The following is a 27,978-nucleotide window of genomic DNA, read 5'->3' as shown; positions in this document are numbered from 1 at the left end:
CAGAGGGGAGGGGGCTGCTCCGGCTGAGGGGGCGGCGCGCGGCAGCCGTGGCGGCCGAGGCTGCAGCTGCGGCGGTGCGGTGGGGCCGCGCGTCCGGGGTGCCTGCGGGTCAGACCTGCCGCCGCGGCCGCTGCTGCCGGAGCCATGTACCGCAGCGGCTCCCGCTCCTCCGTCTCTTCACACCGGCCTAAAGAGAGCGGCGGGGGCTGCCCGCGCACCGGTCGCAGCTCCGGCTCCTCAGGCTCGGGTCGCCGCACCTCGCCGCCGCCGCCGCCGCCGCCCTCCGGCTCCTCCGCGTCGCGGACCCCGGCTCGCCGGCCCCGCTCGCCTTCAGGGCATCGCAGCCGCCGGGCCTCACCATCCCCGCCCCGGGGTCGCCGCGGTTCCCCATCCCCACCCCGCGGCCGCCGGGCCTCGCCGTCCCCGCCGCGGGGTCGTCGCGTCTCCCCTTCCCCGCCGAGGACCCGTCGCGGTTCCCCGTCGCCGCCGCGGGGCCGACGACTGTTCCCGCCGGGCTCGGCGGGTTTCCGAGGCAGCAGCCGGGGGGAGTCCCGCTCCGACTTCGCCCGGGACGGCCGCGGAGACCATCCAGGCGACAGCGGCAGCCGGGTAATCCCACCCCTTGACCAGGACTCTCTCCGTACCCCAGGGTTCTCGCTTCCAGAAACGCCCTCAGCCCCGGCGCCGCCGGGCCTCCAGGCCAGGGTCCCCAAATCAGAGGTTCTTCATTCCCTTGGCGACCTGGAGGTTCCCTGTCAGCCCCGGGAGCTTCATTTGCACAATAAGGACTCGGACCCGTTAGGGCACCTGGTCGGGAGTCAGTGCTCTATTTTGGGGGACTAGGCTGTTTGTCGAACTCTGGGTGAGGTGTGGAAAAGTTTGCCAGGGCGAGGGGAATTTCTCCAAACCGTGTGCTTGGTACTTTTTCAATAGTTGATTCTTCTTCAAAGTTCCGTGGTTTTGTATCCCCTTAGACCTGATCTACACCCCCCCACCCCCCCATCGCAGAAAAGATGCTGAAATGTCTTCGTGGCGAGTTAGGGTTGCTTAAACTGCCCAGGTAGACACCTAGAGTGTAAATCGTTGGCTATTTAAATTGGAGCTGCTTCTCCGAAGTGAAGTGTGCATACTCACCCACAGTCTTTGTGATAACTACTATCACTTAACTGAGTTATGTGGCAGGAATTGGGCTTAGCCTTTCACTTTACACATTCTCTTTGAACATGAACAACCTTTTGAGGTGAGGCATTTAAAAGTATTCTCTATTAAAGATCAGCTGAGGAACCCAGAGATGTTTAAGTAACTTAATCAAGGTCACACAGTTAAGAAGTGGTGATGCTGTGATTCAATGCATGTCTGCCTGGCTCCGAGGCACCCATGATTTTTACCGTTGTATTTCCCTGCTAGAGGAACAAAGCATAATAGTTTAGACATAATAATTGATCTCTCACCATAAGCATCACTCTTAGTAGAGCCTCTGGGTAGGGTCTGGTGTTTTGGGTTTGGATTTTATTTTGAAAACCCCGTGACAAAGTTTCTGTTTTCTTGAAGGGCTCTAACTGTATGCTCTGGATACTCTGATCATGGGTGAATTGACTTGTCACTAAATTAAGATTTTCATAGATCAGCAGCTATATAGTCTGAGTGTTAGTTATTACAGAACACGTTTCCAAACTGCCCTTTTCTTCTCCAATGCACAACCTTTTTGCTCCAGTCTTTTATGTCTCAGTGACATTACCCATTGCTCAGCCAAAACAGTGATTATCTCCCTTCTCCCAAGCTTAATCTGTCATATTAACTTCGTCTGTCTAACCTGTCCCCTCTACCTCCAAAATATATTCCCCCAAACTGTCCTTTTGCCATCATGCTCTTCTAAACCCTGCTGTGTCTTGCCTGGCTTATTACATTAGGTCCTTTACACTCCACTCTTGTTACCTTCCAGTTTATTCTGTGCCCAACAATCAACATGGTTTTTAAAACTTTATTTTATACATTTGAGAAGTATTTATTGAACATCTACCATATTTTAGGTGCCGTTCTGGGTACTGGGGGCATAACAGTGAGCAAACCAGTTAAAAACTGCCTTGGTAGAGCTTATATTCTATCAGAGGGAGCTGGATAATAAAATAGAGAAGTAAAATGTTTGGCATGTGAAATGCCTAAGAAAACAGAGAAGGGAGTTACAGGGTTTTTTTTAATCCTCATCCCAGGAGTGAGGATATTTTTTCCATTGATTTTTTTGAGAGAATGTAAGGGAGTGGGGAGGGGGAGAGAGAGAGAACCATGGATGTGAGAGAGACACATTGATTGGTTGCCTCCCACACATGCCTGACTTGGGGCAGGGATTGGACCTACAACAACCCAGGTATGTGCCCTTGACTAGGAATCAAACTCATGACCCTCCAGTGCACAGGCCAATGCTCTAACCACTGAGAAATACCAGTCAGGGCAGGAGTTATAATATTTGATAGGGTAGCCAGGGAAGGGCTCTGGTAAGGTGACTTTTTAGTAAAGACCTGAAGGAAATGAGGGTATGAGCAGTGTGAGCATCTGGAGGAAGAAGGTAGTCAGATCATTTCCCTTTCCTGCTTGAAACTCTTCTGTGGCTTATTTTAAAGAATAAAATCCAGCCCTGGCTGATATGACTCAGTGGTTAGAGCATTTGCCTGCAAACCGAAGGGTCTCGGGTTCGATTACCGGTCAAGGGAATGTACCTGGGTTGCAGGTTTGATCCCTGACCCCATCAGGGTGAGTTCGGGAGTCAACCAATCGATGTGTCTGGCTCACATTGATGTTTCTCCCTCCCTCCCCCTCCCTTTCACCCTCTATAAAAAAAAATCAATGGAAAAAAAAAATCCTTCGGTAAGGATTAACAACAAGAATAAAATCCAAATTTCATAACTTGTTTCTGCCTATCATCTCTTCTGTCACTCTTATGTAGTCACAGTCGTCCCCTTTCTGTTGTTACCCAAAACATAGTAAGCTCATTACAGAGCTCATTCTTTTTGCCTGAAACATCCTTCCATCTGTTCTTTGTAAGACTGACATCATTCAGGCCTCAGGTTGAATGGTATCACCTCAGAAAATCCTCTAACCATCCTGTGAGTAGGTCCTTTTCTTCCAATGTCTTTTGTGTTATGTTTTAATGACTTTATAGCACTTACTATCAGAATTCCTTTTCAACTGTTTTTGCCTTGCCTCCTTCACTAGAAATGTATAGGTTCTGAGAGCAGAATTTATTCACTTCTCTAGCCTCATGCCCAGTACCAGTAAGTGAAAGAATTAGAGGTCACGGATTGGGAGGGTTGGAAGTGTGGGCTTTCATCTAAGAAAATGATAATTTTTTTAAAAGTGCTCTATTTTTGGAGTAGTATCTTACTGTAGCCATTTCTCACCTTGTTGGACCACAGCTTTATGACTAGGAAGAACATTTTTGGGTTCTTTCCAAAAGGGATGTCTTGACCTATTAACTATTATCTTTTGCTTTTGTAGAGACGCTCTCCTGGTCTGCGTTCTGACCCTTCTTTGGAACAGAGCTTAAGGATCACTGTTGGCAATGACCGCTTCTGTGTCGGCATACCAGAACGACGGCGGCTTAGTGATAGATTGGGTTCACCAGTGGATAATCTGGAAGACATGGACAGGTGGGCTTCATCTGAGGCAGGGCTATAATAGTGGTTGAAGATAGAAATGTTGTCTTCTGAACGGTATATTTGAAAGAGTGATGCTTGATATCCAGTACAAAGTATAACATTGGAAAAGACTTTGTGAGTTGGGAAGAGTATATTTATGTAGACACTGTTGCTGAAAGAATTATATAGAAGAAAATACTTTAAAGGTCATCCTGGTCCAACTGGAAAGGGGATGGCTGAGGGAACATAAACAGAGTCCTCCAAATTAAAAATAGTTGAGCCCGGCTGGGCGTGGCTCAGCGACTGAGCATCAACCTAGGATCCAGGAGATCTTGGTTCAATTCCCGGTCAGGGCAGATGCCCCGGTTGTGGGCTTGATCCCCAGTGAGGGGCTTGTAGGAGGCAGCCGATCAATGACTCTCTCATCATTGATGTTTCTGTCTCTCTCTCCCTCCCTCCCTCTCCATTCCTCTCTCTGAAATCAATAAAGATATATTTTTTTAAAAAAAATAGTTGAGATGATATGAATTCTAAGATACTGATACTAGGGGTCCCTTCCTCAAAAGGAAAGTTCTGGACAAAATAGGAAATCTTCTAATAGTGTTATTGTTCTGCTTATCCAGGCTGAACTATAGATTCAGAAAGTGTTTAGATAAATTCATGTGTAACATATCTATATTAAATACATAAGCATTAATAGAAAGTTAAGGATCTTTAAAAATGTTACTATTTTACAGCTATTAAGTGTTGTGGAAGGGCAAACACACCCTACAGAGTACTAAATATAGATCTCAGGTGCTAGGAACTTAACTATGTATGGGAAGTAAATAATCACATTAGATGTTTTTCACCTCACAATAGTAAAAAAGTAAGGACAGTACAGGGAAACCACTCAGTTTACCTGAGATCTGAGAACCATGTCTGTGATGGTCTCTGCTCAGCACATTGGGAATTTTCACAAATGATTAGCAGTAGCAATAAATCAATGTACTGTTCTTTCAAACTAGTACTTCCATGTAGTGGTACACAGAGCATAGGCAGGCAGGTGAGGGACAGCTGGCAGGAAGTCTGAGGACCAGTGTTGCCCTTTGGTAATATTTATTTCAAAACTCCAGTGGCTATTTGATGCATTGAAGCAAGGCAGTCCAGTCCAGTGTCATATAACACTGAAGCTTCTGAAGATAGGGCTTCAGGGTATGTGACTATATCACTTAATTGAGAAAACAGCCCTTGCCCCTCTGCTGTTTCTATTTTAGGAGATGACTGAGTAGGCATTGTGAGTGGGTGGTACATCGTGTGATAGTCTTCCTTCCTTGCTGAGGTTTTGAGGTAACTTTAGCATTTCCTCTTGTTAGGCCTAAGGTGTCACCTCCCTTTCCATGAACTTCATTATGCATGTGTTCTTCAGATAGCCAATTTTCTGCTTTTTAATTATAAAAATTAAAATTTTCCTCTTAGGGATTTGGGGCAGTAATCTTTTCAGAATTATATATTTTAGAGAAACAAGTCTATTTTAGAGAAAGTGGTATTAAAGTTCTAAAAGGAGGCCATTCTTTTGACTTTTTACCTCCTGCACTCTTGCTCAATAGGGTTTGTGGATAATTACTGTCCACTAGAACCAGGACATGGGACTGTTGGCATTCTCAGAATGTCTCCTGAAAGTGAGTCCAATTTTTAGCTAATGAAGCAGTTCATATTCATCCTTTGTATGTAGGTTTTTGTTTATTTTTTTCCTGAGATCCCAGAATTATTTCTTTTCCCTTATTGAATCTGTTAAATTTTATATCAGGTTTGGGTTACAGCCAGATTGCCAGGGTTATCAGTATCCTCACCTTGGCAGCTCTGTATGTAGGACTGTAGCTTATTCTGAAAAGGGAACATGATCAAGTTGTGTGAAGACAGTTTCTAAAGACATGCGGATGTAGTTATCACTACACATTGTAAGTTCTGCACATTGTAAGTTCCATTCTTGGAATTATTATACCCTCACTCTTCCTTGCCCTGACATACATTGAAGGAGTAGGATTCCCCCCTCCCTCTGATTTGCCATAGGGAAAAGACAGAAGCAAACATCTTTCTTCAGGCATTTTAGGGAATCAGCAAAATAAAAGAATGGAAAGTTTGGGCTCTGAAGGACTTTTTTTAACAGCTTTATTGAGCCATAATTCATGTACCATACAGTTCACCCATTTAAAGCATCCAATTCAGTGACTTTTTGTATATTCACAGAGTTGTGCATTCACACCACTATGATTAATTTTAGAACATTTTTATTATCTGCATCCTTAGCTATTAGTTCTCCATACCCTCTGCCCTAGCCTATCACTAATCTACTCTCCAACTCTATGGATTTGCCCATTCTGGATATTTCATATAAGTAGAATCATATAACATATGGTCCTTTGTGACTGGCTTCTTTCACTTAGCATAGCAGTTTTTCTCATTATTATTTTTTTTTAATTCTCACCTGAGGATATGTTTCCTCATTGATTTTTTAGAAAGAGAGGAAGGGTGAGAGAGAAACGTTGATGTGAAAGAGGAACATCGATTGGTTGCCTTCTGTACGTGTCCGGACCGGGATTGAACCCACAACCTAGCTTTGTGCCCTGATCCGGAATCAAACACAAAACCTTTTGGTGCAGGGATGATGCTCCAACCAACTGAGTCCCCCAACTGGGGCAGCATAACAGTTTTTCAAGGTTCAGTCATTCCTTTTTATTGCCGATAATATTTCATTGTAGGTATTTTGTTTATCTAGTCATTAGCGATGAATGGACGGATAACATTCGAGTTGTTTTTCCTTTTTGGCTATTATGAATATGGTGCTGTGAATATTGGTGTACAAATTTATTTGTGGACATAATGTTATTGTATATGATTTTTAACTTGTTTAATGGAATTTGTAAATACAAAAAAAGCAGAGAGAATGGTACAGTGAGCCCCATGTATTCATCACCCACATCCAACAATCCAATTTTTAAATAGATCATATTTTAGGAAAGAGTTGGCCTTAACCAAAGCTCTAATAAAGAATCTGTCACTGGACTATTCTGAGTTATAGGGGATCAGGTGGCCCTTTTTAGGGCTCACTTTTATTGCAGCCAGTTTTTTCACTTATCCTTTGGGAGAGCTAGGGAAGGAGGATAGAAACTTCTAATAAGCAACCCAATTTCTGCCTGTATTTACATGATAATTTATTCTTTTAACTGTTTCTATGCCTTCTTTCATTGTTTTTTGTCTCCTTTTGCTGGAGATTGCAAGTCTGGACTGAGACTTTCTGAGAGTCATCTCATTTCTAGCTTCTTGGTATTTAGTGTTGGATTAGATCTTGGGTTAGTATGCCGTTTGGTGGTGACATGTAATAGTTCTAGTGGAGCTGAATGTGGGAGCATGGATGACCTTGCTACTACTCATGGAGACTGTTTTTTTTCCCCTTCACTAATAGTATCAGCGACTTTTTGTATGGTAGGTTGTATTTTAGCAATGGAGTGACTCACCTCATGGACAATACTCTCTGGAAATAGGTGTGTTCACAGCTGACAAACCTATAAAGTAAAATATTTTTACATTTGATTTCAGAGATTATTCCCATCCCTTCCTATTTCATTCTATACTGAGAACCTAAAATTCCTCAGATTCTTGGGAAGGAGGTAACAGGAACCTGGATTCCCACAGATGGCATTCTTTTATAGGAGGGGATAAAGTTTATCCTTGATAGTCTTTCATAAAGTTATTTATAGCTGTTAACCCGATCTGAAACTTTGAACAAAGGCTGGGCTGGTGAATAAGAAAAGGCAACTGGAGTTTTCTATATTCTGCTAACTTAGTCCCAGAGACAGGAAAGCAACTATTTTTTTAAGAAAAAGTCATTTCTTAGAAACTCACAAAAAACAAAAGTAGGTATCAGAAACTTAGAGGACACTAATAATTACCACGCTTTGGATGGTAATTCACTCTGGAATGTGAGTGACATGTAAATTTTTCATTCATATTACTTAAAAGTCATATGCTGAAAATGCTAAAGGATCTTTATTTCCATCTATGATTTAAGTCAGAAACTTTCTTTTTGGGCAATAGAAGCTTTGTGACCATATGCCCAAAAAGGTTAGGACTGTTGTATGTGGTGTAGAGCTCTGAGCTAAAAGGACAGATGTCCCATCCTGTATTTTTTACCTTCATGTCACAAAGGTCCAAGACCTTTTTATTTCTATGAAATAAAAATATATAGTGAGCCACACCATCACAAACTCTTTCCTGGGCCTGAGATTATCAGAGTGCTCATGGCTATCAAGGCAAGGCAGGAAAGAGGGTAACAAAACAGGCTGTGAGGGAGTTTTACAGTTTTTAATATGTGAGCCAGCAAAACAAAGCATTGGAGAACCTTCTAAAACTTACAAGAAAATTATGCCAATTAGGTAGATCAGTAGTTACAAGTTTTGTGTGTGTTTTTCTTACAGTGAAATCTTTCTTTTCCAAGTGAAATATTATACAGAACTTTACTATATAAACAGATAACTTTGGGGCTAGTATGATTCAATGAGTAGAAGGCTCAGAGCCATGCACACTCTGTTTTCTTAGTATGTCCTTTTTTTGGCAACTCTTGAGCACTGTTTAGAATCTCTGTGGAGGACAACTTGAAAATCAGTGATCTTAACTTGTGTTTATCAAATTTTAAAGTGCATACAAATCACATGGAGATCTTGTTAAAATGCAGATTCTGATTTAGTAGGCCTCAGTGGAGCCTGAGAATTTGTATTTCTAAAAAGTTCTCAGGTGCCTGGCCGGGCGTGGCTCAGCAGTTGAGCGTCGACCTAGGATCCAGGCGATCGGGGTTCGATTCCCAGTCAGGGCACATGCCCAAGTTGTGGGTTCGATCCCCATTCGGGGGCGTGCAGGAGGCAGCAGATCAATAACTGTCTCATCATTGATGTTTCCATCTCTCTCTCTCCCTCTCTCTCTCTGAAATCAATAAAGATATATTTTAAAAAAATAAAAATTAAAAAATAATTAAAAAATAAAAAGTTCTGAGGTAATACTGATGCTGCTTATTCAGACCACACTTTTAGTAGCAAAGAGCTAGAACTTAGCTACTGTAGAGGTCCGTAACCCAGGGCTCTTCGTAGTCTGGTAGTGGTGGTTTCACATCTGCCAAACCCCAGCATGATACTTTACCACCAAAGTCTAGTCAAAGAAATCAGCCTAAGAGGTCTGTCTATATAGATTAGTAATATTTCCCCTTGTTTTGAGGCTGAAGCTGCTTGTGTGTGCCCCAGGGGAAAGGGAAGGAAAATGTTCCATGTGATTTGTTCTTGGACTTCATGATTATTGTCTTTTGTCCTAAGTATTCTATAGCATCCATATCGAATGTCAGTCTCTTAGCCTTGTCTGGTCTTGCTCTTTCCAAGTCTATTGTATTCAGTAAGTCTTTTCTCTTTCCTCAGGGATAACTTGACTGATGATTCTGTCTTCACTCGAAGTTCCCAAAGCACTCGAGGTCTTGAACGATATATTTCCCGGGAGGAGAGGCCTCTCAGTCCCTTCTTGGGACAGCTAGATGAGGACTACCGAACAAGAGAAACTTTCCTGCATCGTTCTGATTATAGTCCCCATATCAGTTGTCATGATGATATGTTGCATGGAACAGAACGGAGTAGAGACAAACTCAAAGGCTCCTACTCTGTACGACCTGAGGAAAGGAGCCGGGAGGCCAAACGGCCCCGTTATGATGACACAGAGAAGACGCATAGCATGGGAAGTGATCACCCAAGTTTTACATCAGGGACCCGCAACTATCGACAGCGTAGACAGAGCCCAGGCCCTAGGTTTCTAGACCCTGAGTTTCGAGAGCTGGACCTTGCCAGGCGAAAACGAGAGGAAGAGGAGGAACGAAGTAGGAACTTGAGTCAGGAGCTGGTGGGAGTTGATGGTGGTGGCACAAGCTGTTCCATCCCTGGATTGTCAGGTGTGCTAACAGCATCAGAACCAGCATATTCTTTACATCGGCCTGAGGAGGTATCTGTGATGCCCAAGAAGTCGATTCTGAAGAAGCGGATTGAGGTGGACATGGAACCTTCCATGCAGGTCTCTGCTGTGTTTCTTCCTATGGTCTCTTGCTAGTTCCTTTAATACCTTAAAGCCTGGTTACTTATCTGGGGCTCTATCCCTAATGGTATCTTTGTAATATGTACTGGGCCAACATTGTTATGCCTATGAGTTGCACCTTCCAGGACTCCCAAAGGAAACTAACTGTATGTCTCATAATGCATCAGTAGAGAGCTTCTACTGTCATATATTAGGCTTTCTAAACAGACATTTTGGAGACTATCCATTGTATCTATTTCTCTAAACTGGGTAGCCCTGTAGGAATTTTGAGTATGAGTTTCTTGGAAATGAAGCTTGAGGCAAAGGGAGATGATCTGAATTTTCCTCATCTCTCTTTAGAGAGAAAACAAAATAAATGAGTGGTAAGACACTAGACCAGAAATCAGGTGATTCTGATTCTGGACCCATCTCTGCCACCAGTTTGCTGTGTGATTTTTAGACAAGTTCACCTCACCATTCTGGGCCTTGATGTTTTTTCCTCACCTATGAAAAGATGGTCAGGCATGAGCACTAGTTTTTAGCTGTCCTTTTAACAGCTAAAGGTTTCTGAAGAGGTACTTAGGATACTTAGGGAAGCAAGGGGAGGCTGGACAGTTAGTGTTTCAGAGTTTCCTAACTCCACTTCAACCAAAGCAGCTCTACCTTTATATGTGTGTTTTTTTCTTTCTTTTGGAATCCGTAGAAAACAAGTAAGCTAGGACATCTCTAAAGTTCTTTTCTATTCAGATTCTTTGATAAGGACAACAAATGAGCAGAAGGGAGGATTCATTCAAATTGGCCTTCTTTCCTATTTCTCTTTGCCATAGCAGAAACATCTGGAGAGATGGGGACCTAAATCTTGAACCTGGCTAAGGATACTGTACCTCCCCTTCATCCATACTTATCTTCCTCCTATTAATTCAAGAATAACAAAGTAACTAAGTAGTTCGCTCAATTGCTAGTTTTCTGAGTTTCTGCTTAGAGGCCAAATTGGTTGTATTTGTCTTTGCAGCTTGAGAGTTTTTCCAGCAGTACCAGCTGCAGCCAGGATCATTCTCTCTACTCTGGACACCCATCTGTTCCACTGAGTGGTGCTATTGATGCTTTTGCTTCAGAGCTTGAAAACAACAAGGGGACTATGGTAGAGACTACCCTGAAGGAACCTCAGGGCAACCTCTACCAATGGGGTCCCCTCCCTGGGATGACCAAGGATAACAGTCCTCTCCGAGAGAAGTTTGGAAGTTTTCTGTGCCACAAAGGGAAATTGGATATGAAGCCTGAGGGACCTGAGCGGCACACAGACTTCTTGCTGCCCCATGAGAGAGCTAGCCAGGATGGCAGTGGTTTTTCCCGCATTCTGAGCATGTTGGCAGATTCTACCAGTACACAGGAGAAAAGGCGACGTAGCTTCCCTGACATTGAGGATGAGGAGAAGTTTCTCTATGGAGATGAAGAAGAGGATTTAAAGGCAGAATCTCCACCGAAGCCCCTTGGGGGCTCCGAGAGTGAAGTTTTGAGGCAGAAAGCAAGCTCTTCCCTGCCATCTTCAGTTCCAGCTGTAAAGCTAGAATCAATAGAAGAGACCAATCCAGAATATGCCAAGATTCATGACTTGCTCAAGACCATAGGCCTGGATATTGGGGTAACAGAGATTAGTCAATTGGCTGCACGCACCCAGGAACGACTTCATGGCAAGAAGCCATCACGTTCCTCCACTGACCGCTGTTCCTCAGTTGACCGCCGTTTCTCAGCTGATCGACATTCCTCAGATCCTCACAAATTGGAGAGCAGGGAGGCACACCATAGCAATACCCACTCCCCGGAGGTGTCCTGTCCACATCCAGTCTCCCCTGTGGATCCTTACCTGCTCACAAAAAACAGCCCCCCATTCCTAAAGTCTGACCATCCAGGGGGTCATATTGCAGGACCAGAGGTGGTTGGCAGTGGGTTTCAGTCGTCTGTTGCAGTCAGGTGCCTGTTGCCATCGGCCCCATCCGCCCCAGTTAGACTTCCACACACTGCTTCTTTATCTCAGTTTCATGTGCCAAGAGCCTCTCAGTTTGCTGCAGCTCGGATACCTTCAAACTACCAGGGTCCTGCCATTCCCCCTGCTTCCTTTGATGCCTATAGGCATTACATGGCATATGCAGCCTCAAGGTGGCCCATGTACTCCACCTCACAACCATCAAAGCACCCTCTACCTGACCCACACAGGGTAATGCCAGTTACCAAACAAGCTACTCGTAGCCGTCCCAATCTTCGTGTGATCCCCACTGTGACTCCTGCTGAGCCCAAACAGGATGAGTTAGTGCTAGGCTCAATTCCTACTGCACAATTGCCTGTCCAGGTGACCATCCCATCGCTCATAAGATATAATCCGGAAAAGATCTCTGATGAGAAGAATCGTGCTTCCCAGAAGCTGAAGGTGAATATTAGCTTTGGGGATCCTGTGCCTGAGTCTTTTATTTTAACATAAATTTGCATTTGTCTTTTAGAGGGAGCTGAAAAAATTTAAGACCCTCTTAAGTTCTTTGGAGACTGCTGTCATCACCCTAAATAATGTATATATCTCCTGTTTTTCTCACATGTTTTTTTATTAAGACTAAGCTAAGTCTGGCCCTAGGTCCCACTGTAACTGCTAGACTACTTTTTTTCTATTTTAAGTTTATTTTCTTTATTCAAAATATTTGCCTTAGAACACTATGAGCCTTGAAGTCTTCAATATGACCTCATCAGGGAGTGAGGAACCAAAATTGGGTTGTCTGATGGAGTATCTTTTTATGACACTTTTTTAAAAAAAGTAGTTTTTATACTATCAAGGCTCATTGGGTTCCCAGGCTGTTGGAAGGGAGCAGTGGCTGTGGTAAAGGTACAATAATTCTTAATGTTTTAGAGCAGTAGGTAAAAATTATGTAGGGACATGCAATACTAATTAGAAGAATTTTAAATGGAAAAATTAATACATACTGTTAATTTTAAAGGTTCTTAATAACTATTAACTGACTTTGTTTAGGAACGTAAAAATGTTATATGCATAGATTTGATTTGCTAATAAAATAACACCTGAGGAGAAAACAAGAAAAGGAAAAATTGGAGAACCAATCTCATTTTTTTCCAGTTTACAAGAAATTTAGCTAATCCTTGAGAAGACCAAAAAAAATTAGCTTAATTTTCCACTGTACTTGGATTCCCTGAACTTCAGTGTTCCATTTTGTTGAAATCTTTTGGGAAAGAAGGGTAGGTTCAAAAAAGACAAGACTGAAGAGATACTGTTTGGAGACTGAGCACTTTCCCATTAAGGACCTAGCACTTATATCAGGGCTGATAATAACACAGGTTTTTCACACTTGCCCATTATGGACAAGCCATATTTGTTTTTTCCATTAGGTGGTAGTAATACAATTGAAAGATTATGAGCTTTAGATCATTTATACATGAATTTTAAATCCTCTTACTATATCATCTTGGGTATGTTACTTAATCTTTCACAGCCTCAATCTTCTTACTGTAACAGAGATAATGTCATGAGAATGAAATAAAATGACATATGTAATGCAGCTAACACAGTGCCTCACCCATAACACATTTTAGTTTCTTTCTTGATGGTTCCCTTTGGGCTTAGAACTACTATCTTAACAATTGCTCTCAGTAGCATTAGTTAAAATTAATAGTGTAGTGCTTCCTGTATAAAAATAATACTTTTTGGGCAGTGTAGCTCTGGAAAGGATAATTCAGTTCTGGAACTTGAATCAGAATGAAATCACCTTCACTATAAAGTCAGAGCTTCTGTGTACAGATATTTAGATTCTTGCATTCAGATACTACCTAGCATGAGGGCTTATGGATGAGTGCAATAGGAAATGGAAGATATTGGACGCTGAAGCACTTTCTTACTGTTTTGTACTTTGCAGGTTATTGAAGAGAGGGAAAAGCTAAAGAGTGACAGGGAAGCTCGCCAGAAGAAAATGTACTATCTCAGGACTGAGTTGGAACGACTTCATAAACAACAAGGTATCAGACACCCCTTTGTATGACTGTAGTAACTTGAGTAGGAGACCCAAATCAAGAACTCTGGGGACTCTCAGACAAGAGTGGCCTGAAGTTTCACTGTAAAAATTTTTTGAGATAATTAGGCTTATAGAAAAGTTACAACTGTAGTGTAAATAATTCTCACGTATTCATAATTACTAGCATTTTGCTATATTTGCTCTATTCCTATTTTTCCCCTCTCTCAATCTGTGGGTGTGTATAATTTTTCCTGAGTCAGCATGTGTCTCCTAACAACAAAGAATTGATTTGCATGACCATAGTACATTTACCAAAATTAGGAAATGAACAGTAATGTAGTACTAGTCTACTGATACTCATATTTCACCAGTTGTCTAAATAATGTCCTACAGCAAAAGAAAATGCAAGATTATGCATTGCATTCTGTTGTCATGCTCTTTTAGTCTCCTTTAATATGTAATAATTTCTGAATCTTTTTATTTCATGACATTGACATTTTATTTTTATTTTTTAATCCTCACCCTAGGATATTCTTTTCCACTGCTTTTCAGAGAGAGTGGAAGGGAGAGATAGAGACAGACAGAGACAGAGAAACATCAGTGTGAGAGAGAGACATTGGTTGGCTACCTCCCCCAGTTGCCCCAACCAGGGCCAGGGATTGAGCCTGCAGCTGAGGCGAGGTACATGCCCTTGACCGGAATCAAACCCGAGACCCTTCAGTCCGTGGGCTGATGCTCTAACCACTGAGCAAAACCCACTAGGGCAACACTGACATTTTAGAAGAGAAGTCACATATTTTGTAGACTGTCCATTAATTTTGGTTTGTCTTTATTTAATTCAAATTATGAATTTTTGGCAGGAACATCACAGAAGGGTGATGCTGAATTCATATCAAGTGTTGATTTGTCCCATTACTGGTGATACCAACTTTGATCATTTGGTTAAGGTGGTGTCTGCCAGGTTTCTCCACTGTAAAGTTACTATTTTACCCTTTTTAATTAGTAAGTATCTTATAGGGGAGATACTTTGAGACTATATAAATATTCAGTTGCTCCTCAAACTTTTGCCTACTAGTTTTAGCATTCATTGATGTTCTTGCCTGAATGAGTTGTTGTTATGGTTGTTAAATAGTGATTTTCTAATTTCATTATTCTGTCTTCATTAGTTTACTTTATGTTGTAAGGAGGAGCTTCCCACCTACCTCTCCTCCTCCATTTATTTATCTATCCATTTATATCATTGTGAACTCATGGATTCTTCATTCAATAGATTGTAATAAAATGCTGTCATTTATTTTCATGTTCAAATTGTCCCAGATTTGGCCAGTGGGACTCCTTTAGGTTGACTCCTGTGTTGTTCTGATATGTCCCCATCATTTTTTGAGTACTTTACTTTTTGTCCTAAAAAGATGTTCTATAATGCCTCTTTGTGTGTGTGTGTGTGTGTGTGTGTGTGTGTGTGTTAATCCTCACCTGAGGATATTTTTTCCATTGATTTTTAGAGGGAGTGGAAGGTAGTGAATGAAGGAGAGAGGGAGGGAGAGGTGGAGAGAGAGAGAGAAACATTGACGTGAGAGAGAGACATCAATTGGTTGCCTCCTGCACACACCCCGACCTGGGCCAGGGATTGAACCTGCCACCCAAGTACATGAACACCCGACCTTTGGTGCATGGGCTAGCGTTCTCACCACTGAACCACACCGGCCAGGGTCCAGGATACCTCTTTTGATTCCTTCTCTTCACCTATACTTTTAAGAATTAACATACACCTCAAGGAAAGAACATAACAAGGTTTCTAAATACTACAGCTTGGTGATAGCGTGGGAAAACAGAGTGGGAGAAGATATCATTTGTCCTGTTTGGGTTTGAACTATTTAGGGATAAGAATCTTAGTTACTAATCCTGTGAGGATTAATTCATGAGGACCTACCATTTGGTTAGGAGATAACATTAAGTGAGCCTAAGGCAAAACTTAAAACTCAGTGGTAGGCATTGGTAAAGGGTCCTTAAATCAGACTAAGTTGAACATGTTACCAATTTTTATCCTCTGAATAATTCTTTGCATTTCTGGATCTGGAGAGGACAGCCACTGGATTCATAGTTAAAACATTTATTAATCTTTTTGGAGAACACATGCACACAACATGTATGTATACTATTTTGGGGATTCATGGGGCCCCTGAGGCCTGTCTGTAGATCCTTAGCTAATAACCCCTGTATGAAAGATAATGTAATCACTCCTCTTTTACCTCCATAGAAGCTTCAACTAAACCAGCCCAGGTGGAAAGAGAGTTCCACTTGGTTTTTAAAAGTTTTATGGAGGTTTAGCCAGTTTGGCTCAGTGTTTGGCAGAGTGTTCACCTGCTGACTGAAGGGTCTCAAGTTCCATTCTGGTCAAGGGCATGTACTTCGGTTGCAGACACCAATCCCTGGCCACATTCTGGGCGCCTGTGGGAAGTGACCAATCAATGTGTCTCTCTCACATTGATATCTCTCTCTCTCTTTCTCTCTCTCTCTCTCTTCCCCCCCCCCCTCCTTTCCACTCTCTCTAAAAAGCAATGGAAAAAAATATCCTTTGGTGAAGATTAAAAAAAAAAGTTTTGTGGGAAAGATTTTTGACCATAAAATCTTGAGAGATTGCTACTTATGACTGAAAAATAATTTGTCTTAACTTACTTTCCTTGTGTTTCTTTCCATTGACATTTGATTGCTCAGGGGAAATGCTGCGCAAGAAACGAAGGGAGAAGGATGGCCACAAAGACCCACTCCTGGTGGAAGTGAGTCGGCTTCAGGATAACATTATGAAGGACATCGCAGAACTTCGACAAGAGGCAGAAGAGGCCGAAAAGAAGCAATCTGAACTGGACAAAGTGGCTCAAATCTTGGGAATTAACATTTTGGATAAATCCCAGAAGTCTTCAAGTGACAGTAAGGAGCCTACAGAGAAGCCTGGGAAAGCAGAAAAATCTAAGAGCCCAGAAAAAGTGTCATCGTACTTAAACTCCTCTTCGAACAACAAGGTGAAAACTCAACTTTTCCATTTTTATTATATTTTTATTTTCATGGACTCCTAAAGAAGCTTTCTATAACTAACCATTTTCTTAGTTTTCCTTTCCAACCTGTTCTTACTCTTGTTAGATTTTTGTAAAGCATAGATCAGATCATGATACTCTCCAGAATTTTAGCAGTTCCCCATTGCGGACAAAGAATCCCAAATCCTCAGTATTCAGGGCACTCCATGTTCTTGTTCTAGCATTTACTCCTTAACCTACTCCAGTTTTGGCTTCTGTTATCATAACTTATATATACCATATTGTGGGTTCATGTTTAGCAACAAAGTCATGTTGTACATTTCAGTTGTCAAATCAGTACAATAAAATCTCAATGTAATAGATTAATTCAGGTGAGAGGGTTTCCATTAAAGCCGGAAGTCCGTTATATAATAAAGTAGGTTTTCCAAATGCGTATGTTAAAAAATTGACAAATTAGTTTATCCGTTTTTACTTATGTAGACAGGTTTGTGTAATTAAAATTAAGTATGTTTGGAAAGTTTAATTTCACAGAAAAGTTTTCTATATATATTACTATAATTTTAAATTTATACTGAATAGGTCTAGTAAATGCATGCATTCACCAGTCACCAAGAGTAAACAAATGCACATTGCTGAGGCATGGCTTAGCTCCTGTTGGAACATCATCAGCCTGCACACGTTAAAACTGCTGCAGAAAATCATGCCACGCAACAACAGAACCAATTACCTAGTGGGCGAGATGCCTTGTGATGAAGTACTAATCATTCACTGAACATTGTTTATAAGCAGTGACTCTTGGATTTAAATATGTAGACTATAGTTGTAGATATGGAATATTTATTTATGCCAGTGCAGTTACTACAGTGTTTTTTCCAACATATGGCCTATTCGCAAAAATTTGTTAAAAATAACAGTGAATTAATAACAAAAAAATTTAACGTGTTAATTTAATTATAAGCAAATCTTGGTTAAAAGCATTTTAAAATTAACAAGGTGTTAATTTTCACTTATGACATATGGACCAGAAATTTTGTCTGTTAAGTCAGAAGTCCATTACATTGAGGTCTGCAAAATCGAAGGTTTACTGTATTTGATACAGGGAGTCACTAACTCTTAAAAATGCTTTCTTCCCTTGGCTGCTATCACACTTCTTTCTCTCCTAGCATGCTGGCTGCTGCTGCTTAGTCTCCTTCCCTGCCTGTTCTCTTATACCTGATCTTTAACTATTTTAGTTAGGTCTCAGTCCTAGCTTAGTTCTCCAGAATTCTGCTTTTCCTTAGGTAATTTTATTCAGTTTTATGCTGAAATACCATGCTGACACCTTCTAGTTTTATACTGATTCTTTTGAGGTCCAAACCTAAGTATCCAACAGACTACTCACCATTTCTACTTCAATGTCTCATAGATACCTCAAAATCAATATATCCTAAACTAAACTAATGATTGTGCTCAACTTCTTTCTAACTTTTTCTTCCTCTGTTATTACCCATTTCAGTGAATGGCACTACTGTCCTAGTTTTCATGACAACAATCTGAAAAGCATTCTTGGTGCTTTCTTCTCCCTTACTGCTCCATACCAAATTCTACCTGCTCTCCCTCCAAAATAGATCTCAATTTCATCCATCTCACCATCTCCATTGCCATCCAAGTTCAGGCCACCTTCAAGTCTTGCTTATACTGCTACACTCCTATTTCTTTCTTCACATACAGCCACTGATCATGATATTCCCTTGCGTACCTCTTCAGCCTCATTTTATGCATCTTTTCCCCATGACTCACTATAATTTCATTACTGGCCTTTTTTTTCCACAAATCTATCATTCTCTCTAATGTCTTTGCATCTTCTCTTCCCTCTGATTATCATGCAAACCCCACTCTTTCCTTATCCCTTGTAACTAACTCATATTCATTCTTCAGGTTGCAGCTTAAATTATTTCCCTGACTCCCTTCCTTGATTTCCCAGACTGTTAAAATTGCCTGATACACATTCACAGTACTTGTAATTTTTTGTCTTAGCATTTATGACAGTTATATAATTGCATGTGTTCCCCCAATTAGATTTTAAGGTTCAAGGGACAGGCACTGTCTTATTCTTCAATATAGTCCCGAATATGTAGCTTGGGGCCTGGCACATAGTGAGTAGTGCTCAATAAATATTACACTACATCTTAGACTCCTACCACCTCAGAACGCTTGCACTTTTCAAGATGTGCAATATGCTATTTTGCCTCTCTAATTTTGCATTAATAATTCTCTTAGCCTGGAGTAATCTTTTTCCCAACCCCACTCATCTTCTAAGGCCCAACTTGAATACTACTTCTCCATGAAGAATTCCTGAGTTCTACCCAGATTTAGTGAGCCCTTCTTTAATACTCTTACAATATATTACTTTGTTTCTTTATAAGATGTATTTCATTCTATCATATTTAAAACATGATTTACAGCATGTCTGTTCTCATGCTTGTCTTCCAGTAAATGAGAGCTTTGTGAGAATAAAAGAGTATAACTTTATCTTCGAGTTTCCCACAGCATCCAGTATGTCTAGTATATAGTAGATGCTCAGTTCATGTTTGGGGGATAGAGAAAAGAATATTCTGTATTCTCTATCAACCAAACTCTCATTATTCCGTATCTTCCTGGAGAGTTCTCTTTCTCAACCAGATAACACTATACTCTTTTATACCAGGGTCATTGAGTTCAATGACCTTTAATGGGAGAAGAGCTTGAAAGTTCTGGCTCTTTGTAGTTGAATTATACATTGTTTGGGGCTCTGTTTATACACCAACCCATGATAGTCTATCATCTTTATTTGAGTGAGTCTTCATGTTCTCTGAAGCTAACAGAAATATGTTGCAATTCAGTTTTCATTTCAGCAGTAAGGAACGTTGTGTCTGTAATCTCTCTTTTCTACCTGTTCTTGGTATTTCTTCTTTCTTTGCCTCTCTTTAAAATGCATATTTGGTTTTCTGTTTTCTATTCATTTCATAAAAATAAACACACATTTCCATCATTTCATTCACCTAGAGACAACTGTTATTAATACCTTATATATTATTCCAATACTCTTTTTCTGTTCATTAATTTAAGAAATATTTATTGATCTCTGAGAAAGTGCCAGGCACTATCCTGGATATGGGAAGTATAGCAGGGAACTGTATAGACAAGGTTCTTGTTCCTTCTTCTCATGAAATAGGAGAAGATAGACAATAAATAAGTTCAGGTTAGGTAATGACAAGTGCCTAAACAAAGAAAATAGGATAAGGGATATAGAGTAGTTAGGGAAAGTTTTTTGGATAAGGTAACATTTGATATTCTATGCCTATTCACATATCTTTATTGATTATTCAAATGTATTTTGTTACATACTTTTCTCAGAATATAATGAACTTCTTTTCATGTCAATAAATAGACTTCTTTAATAACACTTTTTATTGATTTTTTTTTTTTTTTTTAGAGAGAGAGGAAGGGAAAGGGAGAGATAGAAACATCGATGAGAGAGAAACACCAATTGGCTGCCTCCTGCATGCCCCCTACTGGGGATCGAGCCTGCAACCCAGGCATGTGCCCTGATCAAGAATCGCACCTGTGACCTCTTGGTACCTGGGTCGATTCTCAACCACTGAGCCACTCCGGCTGGGCTTTAGTGACTCTTGAATAAGGAAAGATTATCTTTGATGTGCTAATTATTAGCCTTTATCCTGTCCATTTCCCACCAGTCAGTATTATAGATGCCTAGCTCCCTGATCTTATCTACTATAGAACCTTATGTATACTTACCCACTCTGTGTTCCAGAATTATCTCTTTTCTGTTCCTCACTCCTGAACATTAACCAAAATTCTTATTTCCTAAGTGTGTTGTTCTCAGCTAACTGACATATGAATTCATATTAAAGTATTTATTATCGATAACTTAATGTTTGGGAGTTGGTATGTTTTAAAAGAGGATTCATGTTAACTCAGAGGTGTTAAATTGGTGGTATAAAATATCAATAGAAATAGACTACTGTCTGCTTTGTGCACATCATAATCCCTGCTCTCCAGTGTTCCTTACCGGTATGTTTCTGTGATAAGTGAATTCACTGTCATCCATTCTCTGCATTTGCATAACCTGTAAATTTACCTTTTTTCTTTGGTTTTTCTTCCCTCCATAGTTTTCATTATGATTTTTAAATTTCACTGTTGTATTTAATTGCATAGGTAACACTTTCAACATCTACCAAAGGGTATACAATAAAAAGACCCTTATCTATTCCTGTTCTCTACTTCACTTCCCCAGAGGCAGCCAGCATTTCGATAATCTTGAGTATTCTTCTAGATATTGTAGGATATATAAGTAAATATGTTGCCATTGTGATTTAGTCCCATGAGGAGATAGTACTCTGGAGTCTAATTAGTTCTGTTTGAGCCTTACAGAGACTTCTTTGGAGTTTTCTCCAGTTTATGCAGCTTTGGGTACTGGAAAAATGATCATAGAGGCCTATTTCTATAATTGTGATAGGTTACTTGCTTTTTCTTCTTTTTTTTTTAAGCCGCATCCGAGGATATTTTTTCCATTGCTTTTCAGAGAGAGAGAGAGAGAAAGAGAAACATCAATTGATTGCCTCCTGCATGCTCCCCCACTAGGGCCAGGGATCAAGCTGCAATGAGTATGTTCCCTTGGCCAGAATCTAACCTGGGACCCTTCAGTCCACGGGCCAACACTCTAACCACTGAGACATACTGGCTAGGGCATTACTTGCTTTTTCTGAGAGAAGACAGATCTAGGCTGCCTTGAATTTCTTCTAAGTGCAGGTTTTTTTCCCTTGTAGGAATCAAAGGTAAACATTGAGAATTCTCGTACTAAGAGCCCTAAGCCTGTGGAGAGCCTCCAGTCAGCTACTAAGCAGTCTGATCAGCCCATTGCTGCCTATGAGTATTATGATGCTGGCAGTCACTGGTGCAAGGACTGCAACACCATCTGTGGGACCATGTTTGACTTCTTCACCCATATGCACAATAAGAAGCACACACAGGTAGGTACCCTGCCCTCTGTTACTGCTTCTCTCACCCTCCTTCCCCTCAAACTTCTATACCCCCATCTGCATTACAAAGCTGGCAAATGAAACATTCTCATATGGGCAGGAGCCCCAATATGAAGAGCCAAGAGATACCAGCAAAGGAGACACCATCCCCAGGTCTCAGTCCAGGGGACCTGCCTGTAACTAAACACCATGACAAGTGTAAGTGAGGCTTCAGCCTCTTTTGATTCCTTGAGCACCTGATTATTTGTTTCATTTTAGCCATTGCTGGTACTTGCTCTAACATGTGTTTACCTTTTCCACAGGTGATTTCCGTTTAAACGTTTGGCAGAGCGGGTGGGGGTGGGTAGCTGGGGGCTTCTGGTCCCCCCTGGTGTGTGGGGAGAAAGAAAAGAAAAGTGGGTCATTGAGTTTTTAGTGCTGTTGTGTGAGCGCCTCTGCCTCTTGCAAATAGACACTGGATCCCTACAACAGACCTTGGGCTTTAAAGACCCAGAGTGAGGCCAAGCAAGATACCACAAAGCGCACTGACAAGATAACTGTTCCTGCAAAAGGTATGTTTCCTCCCTACCATTTTTGTGGTTTCCTTATATTCAGCCAAGGAGGAGGTATCCCTAAACTAAGGTGCTAGGAAGCAGCATAGTGTGAAACATAAATACTTTTTGACAAAACTGTAAGAATACTAGGTCCTGAAGAAATACAGAACTGTATAAGACAAGAATGATCTCTATCCATATGGCCAAAAATCTAACAGATATTAAACATGTATACCACTTAAAAATAGAATTTTCTTTGACACTGGCTTATGCACTAAAGTCTTATTTATTTGAAATACAGTTTTAAAACCCAAAAACGGTGCAGTAATTTAACTGCCTTTTCAACTAAGAAATATTTTTGAATAGTTGTTATTAAGGGGGTAAACTGAGAAGTAGAAAGTTTCTTTGTCTTTAAACTTCTCAGTTTCTTACCTTCATAAGTAGTCAGTGCTGCTACATCCTATAGATCTGAAGAAGATAGATGGTTCCTGAGTAATTAATACGAACATGAGAGATCCTCATACAAATAGTACTGGGCTATTTGGGAGTATAGTTTTAAAATCTCCTAAAATACTTAGTGCTAGTTGGAGTTTGAGGAGAATTGGCAACAGAAATGAGTCTGGCACAGGAAACTCCTGAATGTACCAGTCAGTGTTCCCAAGAGGTAGAAGGCATAGATCCTGAGTTCAGGCTTTAGGTTGGGAAGACTATGCCATTGAAATTTATCTAAATGCTACTTCTGACTCAAAAGTGGGTAAGGTCCTCTATACCATTAGCCATTTTACTACAAAGGGAAAGTGGGATTTCCTTTGGTTGCTGTCATCCTGGGTGGAAATAACTTATTTTCTTGATTTTCTTCCACTTCCAGGCTCTGAGTTTCTGATTCCCATCACTGGATATTACTGCCAGCTCTGTGAGGAATTTTTGGGGGATTCAATTTCTGGAGAGCAACATGTGAAGGGTCACCAACACAATGAGAAATATAAGGTTGGTTCTTGTAGTAGCCTGTGGGGTTTCCCACTTTCTGCAGTAATCCTTTTGACTTTGTCAAACAAGTTGACAACCAGAAAAAGTCATTAACACTACAAATTCCATATGATTGCTAGGAAGTTCTCAATCCTAGTGAGAGATGCTGTCCTGATAGAACCATCTATATCCTTGAGAGAGATGACTTCTGGGGATTGGTGGGGCCAATATTTTCTCTCTTGTAGTATTTTGACCAGTTGTTGAGCCTTTATCTTTTCTCTTCCCAGAAATATGTGGTCGAAAACCCATTGTATGAGGAGCGGCGGAATCTGGACCGCCAAGCTGGCTTGGCTGTGGTCCTAGAGACAGAAAGGCGACGTCAGAGTGAGCTAAAACGCAAACTTACTGAGAAACCAAAGGAAGAGAAGAAAGAAAAAAAGGCAAAGATTATGAAAGACATAAAGGAAGATGACAAGGTCTCTGAGGAATTAGAGGACCAGCTCTATGAGGATGGGAACTCCCCTGAAAAGGATGAAAACAAGAGGAAGAGTAGCATCAAACTCCAATTAAAAGAAGAAGTAAAGAAAGAATTACCAGCATCTTCATCTTTTGGGAAATTCAGCTGGAAGAAACCAGAAAAAGAGGAGGAAAAAAGTTCAGTGGCCCAAAGTATGCCCAAGGAAGAGATTGTGGAAAGCAGTAAGGACAAAGAGGATAGCAAAGCTGAAGCTGGGAAGGCAAAGCCCATCAAAATCAAGCTCTCTGGGAAAACTGTTGTTGCACATACTAGCCCTTGGATGCCTGTTGTGACAACTTCAACCCAGACTAAGATCCGACCCAACCTGCCTATCCCATCAACAGTGCTCCGCAAGTCAGGGTCAGCCACAGTCAGCAAGCCAGCTCCTCTTAACACTTTTCTATCCATCAAGTCCTCTGGAACCACTGCTAAGCCTCTGCCAGTGGTTAAAGAGTCTTCATCTGATCTCCTCTTGCCTCCTGACATCATCTCCAAAGCATTTGGAGGGGAGGAGGTGATTCTAAAAGGGTCTCCAGAGGAAAAAATGGTGCTGGCTGAAAAGAATGAGCCATCCCATATACCTGAACAAATGCTCCCGCCTCCTCCACCACCTCCTCCACCCCCACCTCCACCCCCCCCAGTTATACCTCATCCAGCTGCAGCTGCCCCTTCTGCTCAAGCAAAGGCTCTTTTGGCTCCAGTAAAATCAAACCCAGCTGTATCTCACACAATCAGCCCTGGCTTCCTGGGTCCTAACATTTTGAATCCAGTGTTGCCGGTAGCCATCATGGCCTCAGCACAGCCAACTGCCATTCCTTCTGATGAGACGGCTCCTGGGGTGAGTGAGAGTGATCGGGACCAGACCCTATTCTCTGTGTTAGTGCGTCCACCGCCTCCCCTCTCAAGTGTGTTCAGTGAACAAGCCAAAAAATTGGAAAAGCGAAATTCATGTTTAGCCACAGCCAATGCTAAGGACCTGTATGACATATTCTACAGTAGTGGTGGAAAAGGGGCCTCTGAGACTAAGCTGAGTAGTGGTCCATTGGCCAATGGGGAAAATAGCAACTTCTCTAGACCTGAAAGTTCAGATACCTTTTCCACGTCTGCTTTGCACAGCAGTGCATCCCAAGAGGAGTTACCTCCAAATAGAAGTTTGGTTTCTGTTCCTTCAGTTGGAAACCCTAAAAAACCCATTGCAAAAACCCTGGTGTCCCTAGGGAAATGGTCGGTTGTAGAACATGTAGACTCAAAAAGCAGAGGCAGCAGCTATGGCTTCCTACAGCCTCTGACAAGGTTGTGTCAAAGCAAGCCTTATGAAACTATTACCCCAAAGACAGACACTTTGGCTTTGTGGACTTCTAGCTCCTTCCAGAGTGACACTAATAGGGATGTATCTCCAGAGGGAAAAATTGAGCTTGACGCGGAAGAGCCAGGGCCACCAGGTGTAGAGCCAGCCCCTCAGCTGTCAGATAAACACTGTAATACCATGGAATCTCAGAAGTTGGTAGAAAACCACCTTATGAAATCTGGTAACAAGGATGAAGAAAGCCAAGAGCTCCACCAATATAAGGATTGTGGAGAAAGTAAGATAGAGGCAAACACTGAACTGAAAGAAAGGGAAGCAAAGCTCTCTGAGAGGATAGGAAAGGAAACAGGTATCAGTGTTGGGCCCAATAACATAAAGGATTCTAATTTGAACCATAGGAACAGATACATGTGGGAGGGAAAAACAGAACAGCTAAAGTTGCAAATCACTGACAAAAAGACTGAACAATCCAAGAAATTGATGACAGGAAGTGAAACTCAAAGTAAAGTAGTGATTGAATTGAGTGCACAGACTTTATCTTCCACAAAAGCAAAAATAGATTCATTTCCACCAAAAGCTAAGTCTTTACTTCAGAACCCACAAGACAGAGCTGTGAAAATTTCTGCTCCAGAATTGCTTCTTCAGTCCCCAGCCAGATCAGATACGTGTGTAACAGGTTATGCACAGGAGCAAGGAGTTACAACAGGTAGTGAGGAGTGTCTAGAAAATTCACCTCCAGAATCAGCTTCCAGAGCTTCAAGGTACAGAAGCCTCAAACTCAAGAGAGAAAGATCGAAAGACTTTCAGGGTAAATTGGTCTATGAACTGGCTGTTTGGGATGAAAACAAGAAGACAGAGAGTTGGGAGAGCCCAAAGAAACCAGAAGTGGAAGCCCTGGAGCTACAAGATGTCCGTCCAGAATTAACAGTGGCAATAGAGAGTAAGGCCTTAGAAGACTTTGAAGTTACAGGCTTGAAAGTAGAAAAACTTGCTGCCCTGGGGAACCTGGGGACTGTGGGTGTTGATTTCTGCAGTACTCAAGTAGACCCAGCACACAGATCCCCAACTGCCCTGTCCCAGAAATTGTGTGAAGAAAATTATTTGTCACCTATAGGATGTACTCCCCCAACTCTCACTGGCTTTGAATCAGTCCCATCCTTTTCTGAGTTTCCATTAGATTCTCCCAAACCCCTGGTGCTTAATGTTGGTGCAGAGTGTGAACAAAACTCATCTAATCCCAGAAGTGGGAGGGTCACTCCTAACATTTTGAAAACTGGACATCCTATGGAAAATGTTGACCTTGGCTTGGGGAGCCTAGAGGGAACACACCAGGCCCTTGACCTTTTAGCAGGAGGAACAATGCCTGAGGAAGTAAAAGAAACTTCTCAATTAGAAAAACAAGATTCACTCTGTTTGAAATCGGAAACAATGAACACTACAGGCCTTGGGCCATCTCCTTGCCTTCCAGACCTTGTTGACTTTGTCACACGGGCATCTGGAGTTCAGAAAGAGAAGTTATGTTCTCATCTCTCTATGCCAGGTGACCCTCCGGAGTGTAGTTCCTTAGAGATGGGACCACTACAGCTAGAAATAGTGAATGCATCCATCACAGAGGTAGCAATTCCTCAAGTAGATGAGGACAATGACAACCCTTTGAACTTGGTAAAATCTTTGGCTCCTGGTTCCCCTATAAGGGAGCAGGTAGTTGGAGACAATATTGCTCAGGAAATACCTGCACAAGACGCTGCAGTTGATGCCATCCAGGACCACACAGAATCCTATGTTCACGACTAGTTTATGCAGAGCTACTTGTGGATGAATCAAATTGGCTTCTAGAAATCCGGTGCCCAAATGATCCAGGACTATTTGGCTAACTCATCTGGAACCTATACCATGAAATGCAGTCAGCATCTAAAGTAAATGTTCATGGAAGCTAAAAAATTTACCTCCGTTCCTTTTTTCCTTTCTCTTTAAGGTATCAGACAAATCAATCATAATTTCTGTACATATCTGTAAAAAAGTACTTTCTGTTAATTTTTTTTTGCCAATTTATTTTCTCCTACTTTGTCATTAAAATCAAATGTCTATTTGGCTTACCACATAGTGTGCTTTGATTGTATTTTGCCTTTGACTCTGCCATTTCTGGAATGTGGGGGGGAGGACAAGAGCGGACTTCTCCAATTGCTGTGTTGTATCCCCACCCAATTTTCTGGGCAGCTTGATAGGTCTCTGGGAGAAATACCAGAAAGCTTACAGAAATGGAAAACTGATGAAGGAAGGGTTGTTCCTCTGTTAGGCTTCCATTTGGATGGGCCTGCCTTAAGATTGTTTGAAATGGAGCGTGAGTAGATCTTTTGTTTACTGTTTACTTCCTTGTGTCATGTCAGTCCCCATACTTTCCTCATTCTGTTGCTTTGGCTTGAAATGGTCCTGCTAACCCACAAACCTGTTTGGAAATGGCTTCAGCAAACATGGAAGAAAACCTAGCAGGCTCATTATGGAAGACAACAAATCGGTAAGGCTTATTCATGGCTCAGTGCCAGGAGCAAATATACTTTTTGGGTCACTTTTATTTTCGAAATGGCCCTTGTTCATTGTATTGTGATGCAGTAACACTTTGTGTTAAGTTGCATAGCACCATTTCTGTTCTGAAGAGGTAGAGATCTGAAACTTGTTCTGGGATTGGATTTATTCTCTGTTCCACAACCCATATGTATTCCTTCCTCTACCTCTCCCTTCCCCACATTATTTCCACCATAGTGTGATGTGTTCGGTTGTACATTTTGTTAAAAGATTAAAGAATTTATGAGTTGGCTTGGACAAGTTTAACTTTATTTTTAATGTGTTAATTACTTGGAATAAATACATTAATCTCATGTTTCT

The 27,978-nt window shown here is 41.4% G+C and overlaps 1 protein-coding gene across 3 annotated transcripts; it reads left to right on the top strand.

The window, feature by feature from the left end:
• The first annotated feature begins 39 nt into the window (after positions 1-39).
• On the top strand, positions 40-27,971 carry ZNF318 (zinc finger protein 318). Of its 3 annotated transcripts, XM_081140071.1 has the most exons (10): positions 40-609; positions 3,493-3,644; positions 9,074-9,713; positions 10,726-12,138; positions 13,625-13,724; positions 16,436-16,740; positions 21,561-21,764; positions 22,225-22,324; positions 23,175-23,293; positions 23,560-27,971. In XM_081140071.1, the coding sequence occupies exons 1-10, from the start codon at positions 145-147 to the stop codon at positions 26,887-26,889; spliced, it is 6,828 nt and encodes a 2,275-aa protein (XP_080996197.1). In that variant the 5' UTR covers positions 40-144; the 3' UTR covers positions 26,890-27,971. The 3 variants fall into 3 exon arrangements, with proteins under 3 accessions (XP_080996197.1, XP_080996199.1, XP_080996198.1); XM_081140073.1 differs by lacking the exons at positions 22,225-22,324; positions 23,175-23,293; positions 23,560-27,971 and adding exons at positions 21,874-21,971; positions 22,076-22,107 and having other exon boundaries at positions 62-609; XM_081140072.1 differs by lacking the exons at positions 22,225-22,324; positions 23,175-23,293; positions 23,560-27,971 and adding an exon at positions 21,874-22,039 and having other exon boundaries at positions 62-609.
• Positions 27,972-27,978: the final 7 nt, after the last annotated feature.

The sequence above is a fragment of the Miniopterus schreibersii genome, assembly GCF_964146895.1.
Source record: "Miniopterus schreibersii genome assembly, chromosome: 6".
Taxonomy (NCBI): domain Eukaryota; kingdom Metazoa; phylum Chordata; class Mammalia; order Chiroptera; family Miniopteridae; genus Miniopterus; species Miniopterus schreibersii.
Note: the sequence above shows the minus strand (reverse complement) of the source record. Positions and strands in the feature narration are given on the sequence as shown.